Source organism: Talpa occidentalis, unplaced genomic scaffold (genome assembly GCF_014898055.3).
Source record: "Talpa occidentalis isolate TD23 unplaced genomic scaffold, MPIMG_talOcc4v2.1 talOcc4.15, whole genome shotgun sequence".
Classification (NCBI taxonomy): domain Eukaryota; kingdom Metazoa; phylum Chordata; class Mammalia; order Eulipotyphla; family Talpidae; genus Talpa; species Talpa occidentalis.
In genome coordinates, this window is record NW_023601543.1 from 954,680 (window position 1) to 971,206 (window position 16,527).

The following is a 16,527-nucleotide window of genomic DNA, read 5'->3' on the forward strand; positions in this document are numbered from 1 at the left end:
CACCTACCTGCTGGCCAGGCAGGTCACTCTTATGCCAGCATCGCAAAACGGAATTATTTGGCGGGTGGGTTAGCCCGTACATAGCAGGGGCCTGGAAGGAGGCAGTGACGGTGACCCCAAAGACCGGCGCCCAACAGTGGGAGCCAACCCAGAAGTCCAAGCTCCCTGGACCATGCTGGGCACGCAGGGCCCCTGGACTATTCCCTCCCTGGGTTTCTGCCCTTGGCAGGGAATGTGGGGAGATAGCTCAGCTAACCTTCCCGGGAGCATCTGATCTGGTCAGACAGTCACAGAGCCAGGCTAAGCAGATCTGGGTGCTGGAAGACAGGCCTGGCCAACCTGGGGGGCCTGAGGGCAGACTAGTCTTCAGACACCCACTCTTACCTGCCGTGCAGCTAGATGGTTTGAGTGAAGAAGTCAGCACCCACCAGCAGTCGCGGGCCACTGAGCGCTGACGCCCTCAGCGAGCAAGGAATTCATCACAGGACTGCCACCTGTGGGGGTTCAGGTCAGAGGGGGGCCCCTCTCCAACTGCACCTGTGCCCCGCGGCCTTGGCCTTGCAGGAACCCCGGGGGTGGGGGGGTCGCGGTTTAAGGCGGGGAGAGGTGGCTGGGGTGGAAAGTCAGCCCCGCCTCGCCTGGGGCACCCGGCCAGCTCTCCGTCCCCACCAGGCGGATCTGGAACCCGGCGTGCACAGCAGAGGCCAGCGCGGAGCTCCACGGACTGCGGCGCCGGGGTCGCCGCCAAGCCGGTCGTGGGCGGAGCCGGGGTGTGGAGGCGGGTCTGCGCGGCCGACAGACCCCGCCCCGTCGCGGGCCCCGCCCCTGGACCCTGCTGAATCCCCGGAGGGGGTGGGTGGGGCGCGGCTGGGTCAGCTGAGTGGCGGTCACGGGACCGCGACCAGCTCTCTCTGGCTTCCTGGCAGTGAGGGTGAGCGGGGGTCTCCGAGTGTGGCAGCCCGGTGGTGGGCCCCGTGGTGGGGGGCTGTCCTGAGGGTCCCAGGGACAGTGGGGACAGCCCTGAGGCTGGTCTGGTGCCAGGGAGCAGCCCCGCACAGGGTCGGGGAGAACCCAGAGGGCTGGGTGCCAAGGCCAGGGGGAGGCGGCCCTGGGGCTGGCTCCAGCCGGGGGCCCCCTGGGGCACACAGGAGCCCACTGAGGAGATGGGACCTGGGAAGATGGGAGGTGCGTGGGGGGAGCTGTGGCTCCACGTCAGGGGTTCCCCCAGGACATGGAGAAGGAACGGGAGCGGCTGCAGGCCTGGAAGGAGCTTGTGGGGCAGGAACTGGACCGCGTGGTGGCTTTCTGGACGGCGCACTCCCACGACCAGGAGTATGGGTGCGCCTCACCTTTCCTCCCAGGACCCTTGGCGGGCTCTTCGCACCCCACCCCACCCCGGGCCCCCACCTCACTCAGATCTGCTGGTCCCCAATGGGGCAGTGGGTCCCCGGATAGGGCGTGCGCAGGCAGTTTCCCCCTTTGCTAAGGTGCCATCCGCCCCACAGGGGCTTCTTCACGTGCCTGGGCCGAGACGGGCAGGTGTACGATGACCTCAAGTATGTCTGGCTGCAGGGGAGGCAGGTAGGCCTGCAGGTCACCCGGGGGATGGCGCTGGAGTGGTCTTGGCCTGTCCTCCCTCTGTCCATACGCGCACAAGGCCCATCCCGTTTTCCCCCCACGGGGGAGGCACTCGCACTCAGGACTCCCCTCCTCTCAGCCTGGAGCACCCCACTACTCTCTGCTGAAGCCACGTGCCCCCGCTCCCCACCAGGTGTGGATGTACTGCCGCCTGTTCCGCAAGTTCGAGCGCTTCCACCGCCCTGAGCTTCTGGACTCGGCTAAAGCAGGTGTGCCCTTCCTGCCCCATGCCCAGAGGCCTTGCCAGTGTTCTTGGTGGGGCCTGCGTGCCCAGTCCTAGAGGAGCCTGCACTTGGGCTGAGCCAAGCGGCCGAGAGGCGATCCGGGAGGCGTCTTAGCAGCAGGGAAGGGCCTGGGGATGTTCAAAGGTGGGCGGGAAAGGTGGGTCGTCACCTGAGTTCTGCCATGCCAACCTCCCACCCACCAGGTGGTGAATTTCTGCTGCGTTATGCCCGAGTGGCACCTCCCGGGAAGAAGTGCGCCTTTGTGCTGACGCGGGACGGCCGCCCGGTCAAGGTGCAGCGCACCATCTTCAGCGAGTGCTTCTACACCATGGCTATGAACGAGCTGTGGCGGGTCACAGGGGAGGCGCGGTACCAGGTGCCTGGGGGGACGGCGCCCTGGGGTCGCCTGCCCCATTGCCATCCGAGGCGTCCCGGGCCAGGGGCCAGCCCCTCCCCTGCTCGGTCTTCCTCTCTGCCGCCACGGCCCTGGGGCACCCCTCTTCCCTCACTGGATCATCATCATGTGTCTGTGGGCGCTCCTCCCTGACAGTCACCTCTGACGTCCAGCCGCGTGCCCCCAGAGAAGCCCCGGGCGGCCCCTGTGCCTCCTCCTTGGGACCTTTTGTGCTTTCAGACCCCTCCAACTGCTTGGGAGTAGCTGCCCTCCCTCCACCCAGCCTGGGAGCCCCAGAGGCAGGGGGTGGGGGGAAACTGGCCTGACCCCCAGCAGCCAACCCGGGGCCAAGCCCAGAGGAGGTCTTTGGTGGTGTCCTGCCAGTGCGGGGGAGGACAGGGCTCTCCCACCCCAGACCCAGTCCTGGGGGGCCCTGCAGGCCCAGACCTGGGGGAGCAGACCACACGGGATGGGACCCCGTGAGGTGCAGCCTCAGCCTGAGGTGCCCCTTGCCCGTCTGCCTCCCACCCAGAGGGAAGCGGTGGAGATGATGGATCAGATTGTCCGCTGGGTGCGGGAGGACCCGTCGGGGCTGGGCCGGCCCCAGCTCCCGGGGACCCCTCCCTCAGAGCCCATGGCGGTGCCCATGATGTTGCTGAACCTGGTGGAAGAACTTGGGGAGGCGGACGAGGTGTTGGCGGGCAGCTATGCAGAGCTGGGGGACTGGTGCGCCCAGAGGCTGCTGCGGCACGTCCAGGTAGGGGCACGAGGCTGACACGGAATTAGACAGGGCCCGGCAGCTGAAGGGCAGGGCCACCCCCCTCCACCCCTTGGGGCGCCTCCTCCGCCTCCCCGATGGAGCTGGGCCCTGCTGGCTCCTTGTGTAGACTCACTCGGGACACACGGGCGGCTTTGGCCGGGGTCAGGGGCGGCCAAGACCCTGGGGGAGCCATGCTCACCCACCCCTACGGGGCAGAGAGCCTGTGGGCCGCAGGCTGAGGGAGGGCCCCGAGCCCCGGAGTAGGACGCATGGCCACGCAGGCCCCTGTGGCAGCCACGGCAGCCCAAACGTGCAGCGGGGGAGGGAGGCTTCCCGGGGCACAGTCGAAGGCCGGACCACCCACTCGCCGTGCCCTCAGCGGAATGGCCAGGCTGTGCTGGAGAACGTGGCGGAAGATGGCGAGGAGCTTTCTGGTTGCCTGGGGAGACTGCAGAATCCAGGTGAGGGGCAGGCAGGGCCGACACAGCCGCGGTCTGGGGCTTCCACCCTCCGTCAGGATCAGGCAGAGAAGGGGACAGGCTGCCGGGGGTGGGGGGCAGCAGCAGGAGAGACTGCAGGGACTACCAGCCAACAGGCCAGCCTTCTGCGCGGGGTGGCCGCGGGGGCGGGGTGTTCAGAGCAGCTCCCCGCTGTGAATAGTGCAGAGGTCGAGCCCCCTGCTTGGGGTGGGGGAGCTGTGCCTGCCTCCCCCCCCCCCCCCCCGCCCTCACCAGGTCACGCACTAGAAGCCGGCTGGTTCCTGCTCCGTCACGCCCTCCGGAAGGGTGACCCTGAACTTCGAGCCCACGTTATTGAAAAGTTCCTGTTGTTGCCTTTCCGCTCTGGGTGGGACCCTGCGCACGGGGGCCTCTTCTGCTTCCAGGACGCTGATGGCCTCTGCCCTACCCAGGTGGGGGCCGCACTGGCCTGTTCCAGGCTCTGCCCAGAGAGGTGGGAGCTGTCGTCACCCACTTTAAAAGGGGGTCCGGGCTCCGCACGGGGCCCTACCCCCGAGTGGGCCTGGTGGAAGTGACAGGGCTGCGTCCAACCCCATGACCCCACTCTGGACCTCGGTGCACAGGAGGCATGGGCGGAGCAGCCCCTGTCTGTGAGACAGTGTCTCTCCAGGTGGCTCTAAGGTGTCGGCAGGGGGAGCAGGTTTGCTCCGATGGGGTCTTTGCCTCCGACTGTGCCTGGGCCCTGCAGACTTGCACGGCAGGGCTGTCCCTGCTTCCGGCGGGAGCTGTTCGCAGAGGACTTTAGGCAGACTGGAGAGGTAGACCAGGTTTTGACTCCCTGGGCTTAGAGAGCCCGTCCTGCCCCTGACCTTTAGGGGGCTGCTTGGGGTGCATTGGGCCAAGGAGCTCGTCCCATTTTGAGGAGCCATTGAGACCCTAGAGATCTCCATTCCATAACTAAGCTACAAGTACTTGGCCAGTTGGGGTGACTGAGGACCTGAAGGCTGGGGTCCGCTGTGGAGGCTGAGACGCCCGCCTCTGCTCTCAGCTGGAGTGGGCCATGAAACTGTGGTGGCCGCACAGTGAGGCCATGATCGCCTTCCTCATGGGCTACAGCGACAGTGGAGACCCTGCCTTGCTGCGCCTCTTCTACCAGGTGGCGGAGTACACCTTCTGCCAGGTGAGCTGGCTTGGCAGGGGCATGAGGGGAGGCAGCAGGCCAGCCTGGCGGGGCTGGGGAGGCTGCTGAACCTGGGGGGCTGCGGAGGCTGCTAAGCCTGGGGGTGCTGGGGGAGGCTCAGCCGCGCAGCCTTCTTCCTTCCTCACTGGGCACAGTTCCTCTGCTGGTCTGAGAGTTCCTGGAGGTCTGGCCTCCCGCCCCTGCCCCCTAGAGGTCAGATTGCAGTGGGGGGTGGGGCAGACCGTAAACAAGTAAGCCAGCCCACATAGAGACCTAGGCAGAGCTGTGAGCTGTGGAAGGTGGAGCGGGGTCGGGGCCTGGGGGGCAGGTCGGAGGGAACAGTGCGGAAAGCAAGACTTCCTGGTTTGATGTGGGCCTCTGGGGACGGGCAGTGAGGCCGGTGCCTGGCGCGTTGGGCGCTGCAGCGGGCACAACAGTGAGAGTGGTCTCACGGGAGGAGTCTGGGCTGGCCACCGTCTTAAGAATAAAGACCATGCTGCCAGCCCGGACCTGGTCAGCCTTGGGGCGGAGGAGGGGAGGAGGAGGAAGCTAGGAGGACCCAGCAAAGGAGGCAAGGATTAGCCTAGAATTAGCAGAGAGGCTGGACGGGAACTGCCGGCTGGATGAGGCGGGGGCGCAGAGCGAAGGGCCCGAGCGCCGCGAGGAAGGTTCACTCCAGGTGAAGCCCCCTTGCCTCGCGCCCCCACCCCCCCACCGCGACTGTAGCCCGGGCGCTTATGCTGGGGCCTCGGGGGCTCTGAAAAGTGGGGCCACTCCACTTTCGTAGCTGAAAGCCATGATGTGCTTCCATTATGACTGGCGGCTGCGAGCGGCGGTGGGCTTGGAAGCACTCGACTTCGTTCTGGTTGAAATCCCAGACGTGTCAGTAGGACTCGCCATCAGCAGCCGCTGCGGACATGGCGCGCGGCCGCCACGCGCAAACCCAGGAGGCGTGGGACCCGGGCTGTATGTAGAGGTCGAGGACATTTGCGAGGAGGTGTGGGGGAGGTGACTGCTTTCGACTCTAGAAAGTGAAATGTGAGGAGTACGTGTCACTGCGCTGGAGACGGCACTCAACACTTCCCGGAGCTAGCGGCCGCGTGGTGAGCCGCGCCTAACCAGGACGAGAACCCAAAAGGCCAGAAGTGAGACACTCGAGGAAAACCTGGACAGGAAAACAGTTCCATGCTCCCGTCTCTTCCTGTATGGGATCAAGTAGCGGGACAAGAAGTGATGGTGTGGACGGTGTAACTGAAGGAGGGTGCACGAGTCTCACGATCGTGGGAGAGAGAGCGGGCAGGCTGCGTCCTAGGGAGGCTGGACAAGGACGCTTTGGCGAGAGGCTTTGATGTCACTCGTTTCTTCCACGGTTTTCTGAGAAGGGGTCCACTGAAGCCTCGCCGGGGTGGGAAGATGGGCCTAGAGCAGGACTCAGGGAGCCTGGGGGCACGGACCCGCCTGCGCAGCAGAGGTGTGGGCAGAAGCCTGCCTGTGGGTGCGGGCAGCTGGGTGGGGGCGTGTGAGTGACTGTTACAAAAGGGAGGGCGGTGCCCTCTTTGGTCCTCTCTTCACACCAACTTTATCTAAGTGCGACTTCATACACTGAGCCCTCAGCTCGCTGGGGGGACTGGGATAAGGATGTACAGTCGTTGCACTGCCAGCGCGGTGCAGCTGTGGAATCTTTCTGTATTCCGGGAGGGGGTGTCTTTCTAGTCCTTGCTGTGCCCCTTACCCCCCAGGCATGCTGCCACCCCCCAGGGCCATCCAAATGCAGGCTGCCCGCTGCCTCCCAGGACCTGCGGAGAGAGGGAAAGGAAGCCTCTGGCCTTCATCTCTGTCCAAGCCTTCGCTTGGGCTTAAGAGCAGTGATTCGGGAGCCCCCCTTCCTGGGCGCAGAGCCCCCGCAGCCAGGCAGCGGGGACAGTGAGCCGCCCGCCGCCCCCCCCCCCCCCCGCTCTGAGCTTTGGCAGCTGGCCCGCTCCGGCTGGCGCTGCTGCCACGGCGTCCCTGTCATTGCAGTTTCGCGATCCCGAATTTGGGGAATGGTTCGGCTACCTGAACCAGGAGGGGAAGGTCGCCCTCACCGTCAAAGGGGGCCCTTTCAAAGGTGAGTGCAGCGGGGGACGGGGCGGGGCCGCTGGGGCGCGGGCACGATGCTGCGCCTCTCCCCACAGGCTGCTTCCACGTCCCTCGGTGCCTGGCGATGTGCGAGGAGCTGCTGGACGCCCTGCTGAGCCGCCCCGCCCCGGCTCCCGCGCCCCCGCCCGCCGCCCCGTCCCTCGCCCGCCGGGGCACGGAATAAAGTTGACCCTTCCCGCCGTGCGTGTGTGCGCGTGTCTGTGGGTTCGCGGGAGGGGTGGCCGCCGCTGGACCGGGGGGCACCCGCTCGCCCCGATGTCGCCCGCCGGGCCAGCACCCCTCCCCCAGCGACCCCAGGCGCCGGAGCCAGCTTGGGCGCGGTGGCGGGGGGCGCCCCGCGCCGCGTCCCACGCGCTCCGCCCCGCCCGCGGCCCGCCCCGCGCATTGGCCGAGCGGCCGGGAGGGCGGGCCCGGTGGCCGCGCACTTCCGCCCGGTGGCCGGGCCGGCGCGCACCGCCTCTTCCGCCGCCGCCCCCGCGAGCCCGGCCCCAGCTCCCGTCGCAGCCCCGGCCCGGCCGCCCGGCGACCCTTCGGAGCGCGGCGGCCGCCGACTGCGCGATCGCGACCCGTGGGGCCGCGAGCCCGCCGCCGTTATGAACATCCGCAATGCGAGGGTGAGCGCCGGCGCCCGCGGCCGTCCGCGCCGCGTGGGTGCGGGCCCGGGCCGCGTGCGCATGCTCGCGAGGGGCCCCTCCGAGCCCGGGCCGGCCGTGGGCGCGCGGGGCCGAAGGCCCGGGGCGGGGGCGCCCCACCCGGAGAGGAGGCCGCGGGCGCGCGGGGGCCCCGCCGCGGACCCTCGCTCGCTGTGACGCTGGCATCTGCGGGAGGGGCCCGGCCGCCGCCCGGCGCTCCCGTTCGCCCCGGAGCCGGGCCAGAGCCCCGACACACACGCGCCGCGCCGGGACGGGGGGGAGCAGACGGCCGGGAGCGGGGTTCTGGCCCGACCGCGGCCTACCGCGTCGCCGCGCCTGACCGTGTGCCGCCCTCCCGGCAGCCAGAGGACCTGATGAACATGCAGCACTGCAACCTCCTGTGCCTGCCCGAGAACTACCAGATGAAGTACTACTTCTACCACGGCCTCTCCTGGCCCCAGGTGGGCGGCCTGGGAATTGGGGTCGGGGACGGGCCCTAGGAAGAGCCGGCCTCGGTGGCCTTGGCGGACGGCGCCCGGATCCGGGTGGACGAGGCTCCCTTGTTTTCAGCTGGGGCGGAGCAGGGGCGGTGAGTGCCGAAAGGACAGGACAGGAGAGACCCGAATCGGGGGGTGTCGAGTACGGCAGGGGTGGGGGCGGGGTTGCTCCCGCATGCGTCTTTTGGGCGCAGCACAGGGCTTGGGCCTCCGGGACTCGCCCCCCCGCGGCGGTGCACTGGCAGCAGGTGTCTGCGGCTGACAGATCGCTGCTCTGACCCCTTCTCCTCCGCCCACCAGCTCTCCTACATCGCTGAAGATGAGAATGGGAAGATTGTGGGGTACGTCCTGGCCAAAATGTGAGTTGCCACAGAGGGCAGGGGAGCACCCACACCCCACCTGTCTGGTGGATGCTGCCTGGGTGGGTTTTTTGTGTCTTTTTTCAGCTAATTACTAGATTTTTTTTTTTTTCGTTCACTGATAGGTACACAGGAAAACTGAGCGGCAAGTCTCCTTGCCACGCCAGGCCTCCCTTCCCCTCCCCATTTCCTGTTAGTTTTATTTATTTATACAAGATTTAATTATTTATTTACACAAGCACTGGGGACAGTCAGAAGCGCGGGAGGGTGAGAGAATCCACCAGAGCCAGAGCGGGGAGCAGAGCAGGCAGAAGGACCGAAGTACACTGCTGAGGGAGCAGCGGGCGGCAGGAGAGGTCTGCGCCCCATGCGGGACCCTCCTCCAGTGGCCGGGGAGCAGCCGGGGATCGAACCGGCGCCACAGAGGCTGCGGGCAGCTTCGCAACCCAGTGCTCAACCGCTGCGCCACCGGGGAGGCCCCCCCATTTCCTGTTAGTAACATCCTGGGGGCCATTGGTCTTCTGCCATTGACCTGGGCTTGCTATATTGTTCTGAACACCACACACCACTTTGCTTCAGTGTTTGTGTTCTGGTGGAGTCTGTGCATTGGGACGAATGTATCACTGAGAGCGCTCTCTGCTCTAAGACTTCCCTGTGCTGCACCCCCCGCTGATCTCTTTGACGGTCTCCGAAGTCACCCCTTTTCCAGAATGTCATGTAGTTGGAACCGGAAAGTACACAACCTTTTCAGAGTGCCTTCTGCATTTAGGTGGAGCAGGCCCCCATGACTCCAGGGTCTGCTAACTCACCATCACTTAGCAATGTGCGTGCACTCTGCACGCGGCTTTTGCCTGCTGCGTAGGGTTTTGAGGGCCCCTGCTCCCCCCCAATGCCAGGTCTCTCCTTTCTTCTCACTCTAGGGAAGAGGACCCAGATGATGTGCCCCACGGCCATATCACCTCCCTGGTGTGTAGGACCTCCCTGGGTGCAGACGGGGTGGAGGTGGGGTTGGTGGGGGCAGCCCAAGGTCCCAGCCCCTGCCCACCCTTCTCCTGCCAGGCTGTGAAACGTTCCCATCGGCGCCTGGGCCTGGCACAGAAGCTGATGGACCAAGCCTCCCGAGCCATGATAGAGAACTTCAACGCCAAATACGTCTCCCTGCATGTCAGGAAGAGGTGGAAGCTGGGGCCAAGGGGAGGGGGGTAGATACGGTCTTCATGTGGGTTGTGGGTACCCTGGCTTTTGGAGGCCCAGGCTGTGGGGTTAGTGGGGTGGGGGCCGAGGAGGAGGGCGGGGCCTGGACACAGTGTCCCTCCCTGGCTGAGCCTGCAGCTCAGCAGCACCTTGTTCCCTGCAGTAACCGAGCCGCGCTGCACCTCTATTCCAACACCCTCAACTTCCAGTAAGTAGACCAAGATTTTTCTAGTGGAGTGCGGGTGGGCCCAGGTCTGGCTCCTCCTGGCTCCTGACAAGGACTCAGCTGCCTTCCAGGCAGGGGGGCAGGGTGACCAGAGGAAAGACTTTGAATCAACGGAAATGGGGAGCAGACTATGAATCTTAGCCACCGCCTGGGCTCTTGTCCACTTGGTGGTGACGCATCTCTTTGCTGTCGCTGGCCGGGGCATGTTGTCATACAGGAGCCCATTTGGTGCCTCTCGCTTAGGGGAGGAGCAAGCGCTGCATGCTGTCTGGGCTAGTGGAAGGGCAGCATGGGGAAGGGCACGTAGGCATTTCAGGGAAAAGGTTTTAGCAAAGACCTGGGAGTAGCGAGATGAGGGCCTAGGACGTGAACAGGAGCTCATGCCCTCAAAGCATCTGAGTGGGCCTGGGAGGAAGGAGGGTGTGGAGCTACAGGTGGCCGGGCTGGGTGCCAGCCCGTGCAGCCATGTTGCCAGGAGCTGTGGCCTCTTCCCCTCAGTTTCCAAGCTTTCAGGAGGGTCAGGGGCCAGGCCACCTGAGTGACTGCCAAGCTTAGGGACCACTGTGTGTGCTCAGTGACAGGAGCTGGCAGGAAGGGCCAGCAGCAGCAGCAGGGGCAGTTCTCGAGTGCCTCGGGAGTCCTAGTGGCTAAAGACAGGTTTGCTCAGGGCATCTGTGAGCCCAACACAGGATGGGCAGAGTCTGGTGGAGCGTGGCTGTGCCCACTACACAGCACAGAAAGCCATTTGGAATTGAGGTTCAGGGACTGCTTGTGGGGTCCTGTGGAGAAGATCCTGGGCTTCAGTCAGGTGGGGCGTGAGGAGGGAGGGCTAGCTGGAAAGAGCAGCGGCTCTGGGCTGGGCATCAGAGGAAGTGTCTGGTGGTCAACACTTCTGGGGTCTTGGGGGGCAGGCCGCCCAAGTCTGTGCACAAACCTACTAGTGTAGGCCTGGCCCTGAGCTGCTTGGGTCAGGGGCCAGGCCACCTGAGTGACTGCCAGGCTTAGGGACCGCTGTGTGTGCTCAGTGACAGGAGCTGGCGGAAGGGGAAACCACAGAAACAGCTCCTGGGTGGCCAGCTTAGCGGGGCAGGATGGTGACAGGCTGGAGGTGGGGGTCGAAACACTGGGCACTACTTACTGCTGGACAGCAGAGGGCTGGAAACAGAGCTTGCTGTCTCTGGAGGGGCGGGGGGGGTGCGGTAGGGAGATGACGCGAGGTGCTCTAGGCTGAGGAGCATTTCCTGATGTGGCTCATCTCCCTGCGCCTAGGATCAGCGAGGTGGAGCCCAAGTACTACGCAGATGGGGAAGACGCGTATGCAATGAAGCGCGACCTCACCCAGATGGCTGAGGAGGTGAGAGCCTGGGCCGGGGTGGGCCCTGCAGGGGGCTGGCAGGGCAGGTGGGGAGGCCCCTGGTGGCCGATTGAGCTGGACTGGGTGCCAGCCCGTGCAGCCACGTTGCCAGGAGCCGTGGCCTCGTCCTCTCAGTTTCCAAGCTGTGAGGTGGGGGAATGGGCACTCCCCTAGGCTTTGAAGAAGGCCATGCGCCCAAGATCATATTCTCTGAGAAAGACACCTGTACCACCCCAGGAGTGGCAACAGGTGGAGGAGGTGGCGCCCTGAGGCCAGGGGGTTCTAGGGAGATCCAGCCATCCAGAGGATCAGGGGTGAGCCAACAGTGGGCTGAGGAGAAAGTTGAGGTTCTCTAGGAGACTCCTTGGAATGCCAAGATCATTCAAAGGACTTTGCAGCAGCCTGGGGGAGGGTGGTGTGAAACCCCTCCCCCACCCCACACCTCCCGCATGGGTGAGGGGATGGGCCCAGGGGTCAGAGCCAGGATTCAAGCCGGTCTCCCAGCCCAGCCCTGTTTCCTGCCCCAGCCTTGCCTATACCTTCACCCCCCCATTGAGCGACCGGTGCAGCCTCCTGGCATGGGCAGCTAGAGAGGGCCGCTGTGGTCCAGAGACTTAGGCGCTGTCTCTTCCCTCCTGCTCCCCTGGGCTCCTGGTGACAGCTGAGGCGGCACCTGGAGCTGAAGGAGAAGGGCCGGCACGCGGTGCTGGGTTCCATCGAGAACAAGGTGGAGAGCAAGGGCAGCGCGCTTCCGAGCCCGGGAGAGGCCTGTGCTGAGGAGAAGGGCCTGGCGGCTGAGGACAGCGGTGGTGACAGCAAAGACCTCAGTGAGGTCAGCGAGACCACAGAGAGCACCGACATCAAGGACAGCTCAGAGGCCTCAGACTCGGCCTCCTAGAGCCTGCGCTCTCTTCTCCCTGCCCTGGCCTGCCCCGCCCTGTCCCACCTCACAGGGTTTCCCAATAAACTTCACCCAGTGGCCTCGGGGAGTTTGTGCATGCAAGTGTGCACCTTTGAGGGGTGCATGCCTCCCTCTGGCCCCTCAGTGTCCCTGTGGATGCGAATCTGGAATCCTTTGGGCACAGTATGTCCTGCCCAGCCCAGGGGAGAAGAGGGGAGCCTTGTCAGGGCTTGGGGGTAGGGTTCCCAAGTCTGATGGGCTTAGTATCTTTGGGCCCTGGGGAAGGAGGCTCTGGGTGCTGCCAGTGACCCCCACGCTGTTAGGCACTCTGCCACTGCCTTGCTGGGCTCCACATGCATAACTCCACTTGCTCATGGGACTGGTTACAGGTGTCCTGGCTGGGGAGTGACCGGAGTGGCAACCCTAACTTCACCCTGTGAGGTTAGTTCTGAGTGTTTGACATACTCTTGAATCTACTCCATAACCTAAGCCTTTATTTGAAAATAATACTTCAGTACAGTTTAGGGCTTACAGGAAAGGTGAGCAGTCAGTGGCAGAGTCCCTGGGGTCTGATAGTAACATTCTGCATTAAGTGTTGCATTTGTTGCAATTGTTGAGCCAATACTGATAAGTGGTTTTTATTTTTTTTAGAATTTTTATTTATGCATACAAGAACTGGGGTTCTTGACCAGAGCGGGGGAGGGGTAAGAGGATTCACCAGACAGTGGGGAGCAGAACAGGCAGACTGACTGAAATCCACTGCTGAGGGGAGCAGCCGGGGAGACAGGAGAGGTCTGCTGCACCATGTGGATCGGTCACCCCCTGGCTGGGGACTGAACTGTGCTGCAGTGGCTGCTGATAGCTTCATAGTGCTGAGATTTAACCCCTGCACCACCAGGGAGGCCCTGGGGTTTTTTTTTTTTTTAATGGTGAAAAAAATGTGCATTTAAAATTGGCCAGAGCCTCCCTGGTGATGCAGGGGGTTAAGATGCAAATTGTGAAGCTGTCCACAGCCTCTGCAGCACGAGTTAGATCCCTGGCCAGGGATCTACCCACATGGTGCAGCAGATCTCTTCTGTCTCCCCCGCTGTTCTCCTCAGCAGTGCATTTCGTCAGTGTGCCTGTTCTGTTCCCCACTGTCTCTGGTGAATCCTCTCACCCCTCCCCAACACCTCTGGCCTGTACCCCAGTTCTTGTATGCATAAATAAATCTTAAAGTTGGCCAGCTGGATTTAGTTTAGAGGATTCCAATTTTGGGGGCAACACCCAACGCATGCTAGTTGGAGCCAGTCGAACCTGTGCTCGCTCTCTGTCAGATGTGATCAGGGCATTGAGCTTGGCCACCCACATTTTTTTTTTTACACGCACATTTTTCTAAAAGTTATTTACAAGGGGAATGAGAAGAGGGAGAGAGCCCGCATTATTATTAACTACGGCCCAAGGTTTCATTTCCCTTTGTGTTGTACATTCTCTGGGTTCTTTTTTTTTTTTTAGAAAGATACTTTTTTTAATTTTTTAAAAATTATTTATTTATTTATTTATTTATACAAGCACTGGGTACAGTCAGAAGCGCGGGAGGGTGAGAGAATCCACCAGAGCCAGAGCGGGGAACAGAACAGGCAGACTGACGAAATACACTGCTGAGGGGAGCAGAGGGCACGGCAGGAGAGGTCTGCGCGCCATGTGGGACCCTCCTCCGGTGGCCGGGGAGCAGCCGGGGATCGAACCGGCGCCGCAGAGGCTGAGGGCAGCTTCGCAACCCAGCGCTCAACGGCTGCGCCACCGGGGAGGCCCAAAAGATACTTTTTTTTATAATGAAAAATTTTTGAATTATTTATGCATACAAGAAGTGGGGTACAGGCCAGAGGTTTGGGGGGGCGAGAGGATTCACCAGAGACAGAGTGGGGAACAGAACAGGCAGACTGACGAAATCCACTGCCGAGGGGAGTAGCGGGGAGACAGGAGAGGTCTGTTGCGCCCTGTAGGTTGCTCCTTGGCCGGGGATCGAACTCGTGCTGCAGAGGCTGCCGACATATTCCTAGTGCGGTGTATTAACCCCTTGCGCCACCAGGGAGCCCCACATTTTCTGGGTTTTGACAGGCGCAGAATGCCTTGTATCCTTCACTGGGCTTTCTTGCCGAACGCTAGAGCTCCGTCTTTGATGGCCTCAGCCTATCCCTAAAATGAACTCCCCAACCTTGCCACCCAGCCCTCCCTGCTGCTGCCGCGCCTCCACTTGCTCCCAGCCCCTGGGACTGGCCGCCTCAACCTCCCAGCGGGGCTCAGCACTGCCGAGCTGTCACGGCCTTCAGCCTCTGCTGCTACAGAAGGCAAGGCACGCCCCTGCTGGGCTGAATAATTCCTCACCCCCTGGAGCCGGGTTGTCTTGGCTGGCTCCTGGCACGTGACCCACCGGCCGGCGCGGAAGCCAAGGCTGGGGCGGGAGGGGGGGCCGGGCCCGGGAAGACGCGCTTGCGCGCTCCTGCTGGCGCGCCCACTCGGAGAGCCTCGTTCTGATTGGCTCCGATCGCAAGCTGTGGGGGCGGGGGAGGCGCTGCGCCCCGCCCCGCGCGCCCGGCGGCAGTCCCTTCCGGTTCGCAAGGCGCGGCGGGGCTCCGTTCCAGGCTCTGATTGGCCGGCGGCGGCGGGACGGCCCCGCGCGGGGAAGTGTCCGGCGAGCGTGCGCAGTGCGCCGGCCGCGCCCCAGCTCTGGGGTAAGGAGCCTCGGCGTCTCCCGGGGCGCACTCCTGCTCCCGCCCGGCTCTCTGGGGCCCGGCCCGGCCCCGTGTCTGCGTCCTGTTAGGCCCGAGGTGGCTCGGCCGCCCTCCCCGCTCCTGGCAGTTCGCTTTGGGAGCGGAGGCGGGCGCTGCGGCGGGCGGGGCGGGGCTTCGCGGAGGGGGAGCCTTCGGCCCTCCCCGCCCGTGGGCCCAGCACTTCCTCCGCGTCTGCGGCCCCCGCCTTTGGAGAGAGGCGCCTCCCACAATAAGTCTGCGAGCCTCCGCTGCACATTGCGGGTGGGAAAGCGCCCCCTAGGCCTGGTTGGGGGTCCGGAGACGTCTCCCTAGAGGATGCACCTGGGCACACAGGTGCCCACCGTTGATCCCCCGTGCCCCCCATTGTTGAACTCCTGGAAGGCGGGCTTGCGGGAAGATAGGAGGGGCCTCTCCGTCTAGTTCAGTTCATCTGTGCTTGCTCTGACGTACGCGGCTGTAACAGCCTCGCCATTGTCTCCTCTGGCCGGTCCTCCACGCAGCAGACCCGAGCCCATCCTCCTCGTGGCCATCACTCGGGGCCACTTGTCCGCAGGTTGAGCGAGGTCCTGCACATTGGATCCTCACTGTCCTGGCTTTGGGAGTCTTTGAAGGGGAACGTGGCGCTAAGGATGGAGCAAATGTCAAACAAGTGTCCTAAAAGCCAGAACCAATTGCTTGACGTTTTAGCAGGGGCTGGATAGGGCATCACAGGAGTTTCTGAAATATAAAAGGGCCCAGGAGAGCATCTGAAAGTAGGGCCCGAGGAGGGTGCGAGCCCTGTCCCTGGCTCTGTTGCGTGTTTGCGGGATTTCTGGGGACAGGTTAAGGCCTTGATAGAGGGGTAGGGGGCAACGCGTGTTGGGGTTAGCTGAGGAGGGGCGTGGGTTTCTGACACAGGAGCTGTTTCTACGTGGATGCTCCTGTGCATGCTTGGGGAGGGGCAGGAGGCTCCCTGGCCTTGCTGCCGGGCTTGGAGCAGTGCGCTCCTACTGACCTCAGCTCCTGAAGTCCGAGTGTTGGACCTGCCGGAGTCTGGCCCGGTCCCAGGCCTTCAAACCGCAGGCCCGTGGAAACATGGTGTTTCAGAGAAAGGCCTTGGTGCTGGAGGGCGGGGTGGGGGTTGGGGCAGGGAGCTGGAGAGGTATGTTTTCCCCTTCTGGGCAAAAGTGCACAGTTGAAAGGCAGGAAGTGCCTGCACAGTGTCCCCTCGTTCTAGAGCTGTTGGTCGAGGTGATATGTGCCCACGTTTGTCAGAACCTGACTTGCTCCTGCACACACAGGCCTGGACCCCTTGCATTTGTGCCCACAGGCCTTCCCCCTATCCCACCATATGCACCCCAGGGATTTCCTTCCACCAACCGAAGACAGCTGTTCAGCCCGACTTGTCACCTGTTTCCTGCCTTCCCCTTTCCCTGGAAAAAAGCTGTGGCTTTGAGTTGGTGGCAAGGTATGGAGGGAAACCCAAGCACACCTGGATAAGGGAGGCCTGGAGGCTTGCCCCCCATGCTCTCTCAGGCCTTGCCCTGAGGGTGCAGGACAGGGCAGGTGCAAGCTGGAGAGAAAGGAGGCAGAAGAATCTCTTCCGGCAGCAGGAAGTGGTAACCACCTATGGGGAAACAGGCTTGTTCCTCCCCAAGGGTTTGAGCAGAAGGGGAACCTTAGCCGACACCCCTTGCCCGGAGGAAGCCAGGGCTGAGGTTCTGGTCTCCAGTGCTGACCTTTCTTCCCACCCTGGAACTTTCCACTCACTCTCCAGCCTCCTCGTGCTTACCTCAGGAGTGGGACAGTGGAGGGTGCCCCATTTGATGTCCTGGGGAG

The 16,527-nt window shown here is 63.6% G+C and overlaps 2 protein-coding genes across 3 annotated transcripts; both read left to right on the forward strand.

Moving 5' to 3' along the window:
• The first annotated feature begins 874 nt into the window (after positions 1-874).
• On the forward strand, positions 875-6,958 carry RENBP (renin binding protein). Its single transcript, XM_037511770.2, has 11 exons — positions 875-931; positions 1,229-1,338; positions 1,506-1,581; positions 1,772-1,847; positions 2,066-2,238; positions 2,789-3,013; positions 3,396-3,477; positions 3,751-3,926; positions 4,523-4,654; positions 6,674-6,761; positions 6,829-6,958. Exons 2-11 carry the CDS (start codon positions 1,232-1,234, stop codon positions 6,954-6,956), a joined length of 1,263 nt encoding a protein of 420 aa, XP_037367667.1. The 5' UTR covers positions 875-931; positions 1,229-1,231; the 3' UTR covers positions 6,957-6,958.
• A 287-nt stretch (positions 6,959-7,245) lies between these two features.
• Positions 7,246-12,651, forward strand: NAA10 (N-alpha-acetyltransferase 10, NatA catalytic subunit). Of its 2 annotated transcripts, none has more exons than XM_037511772.2 (8): positions 7,246-7,407; positions 7,788-7,886; positions 8,223-8,281; positions 9,202-9,247; positions 9,341-9,456; positions 9,639-9,683; positions 10,971-11,055; positions 11,717-12,649. In XM_037511772.2, exons 1-8 carry the CDS (start codon positions 7,387-7,389, stop codon positions 11,951-11,953), a joined length of 708 nt encoding a protein of 235 aa, XP_037367669.1. In that variant the 5' UTR covers positions 7,246-7,386; the 3' UTR covers positions 11,954-12,649. The 2 variants fall into 2 exon arrangements, with proteins under 2 accessions (XP_037367669.1, XP_037367668.1); XM_037511771.2 differs by having other exon boundaries at positions 7,320-7,407; positions 8,223-8,263; positions 11,717-12,651.
• The last annotated feature ends 3,876 nt before the right edge of the window (positions 12,652-16,527 follow it).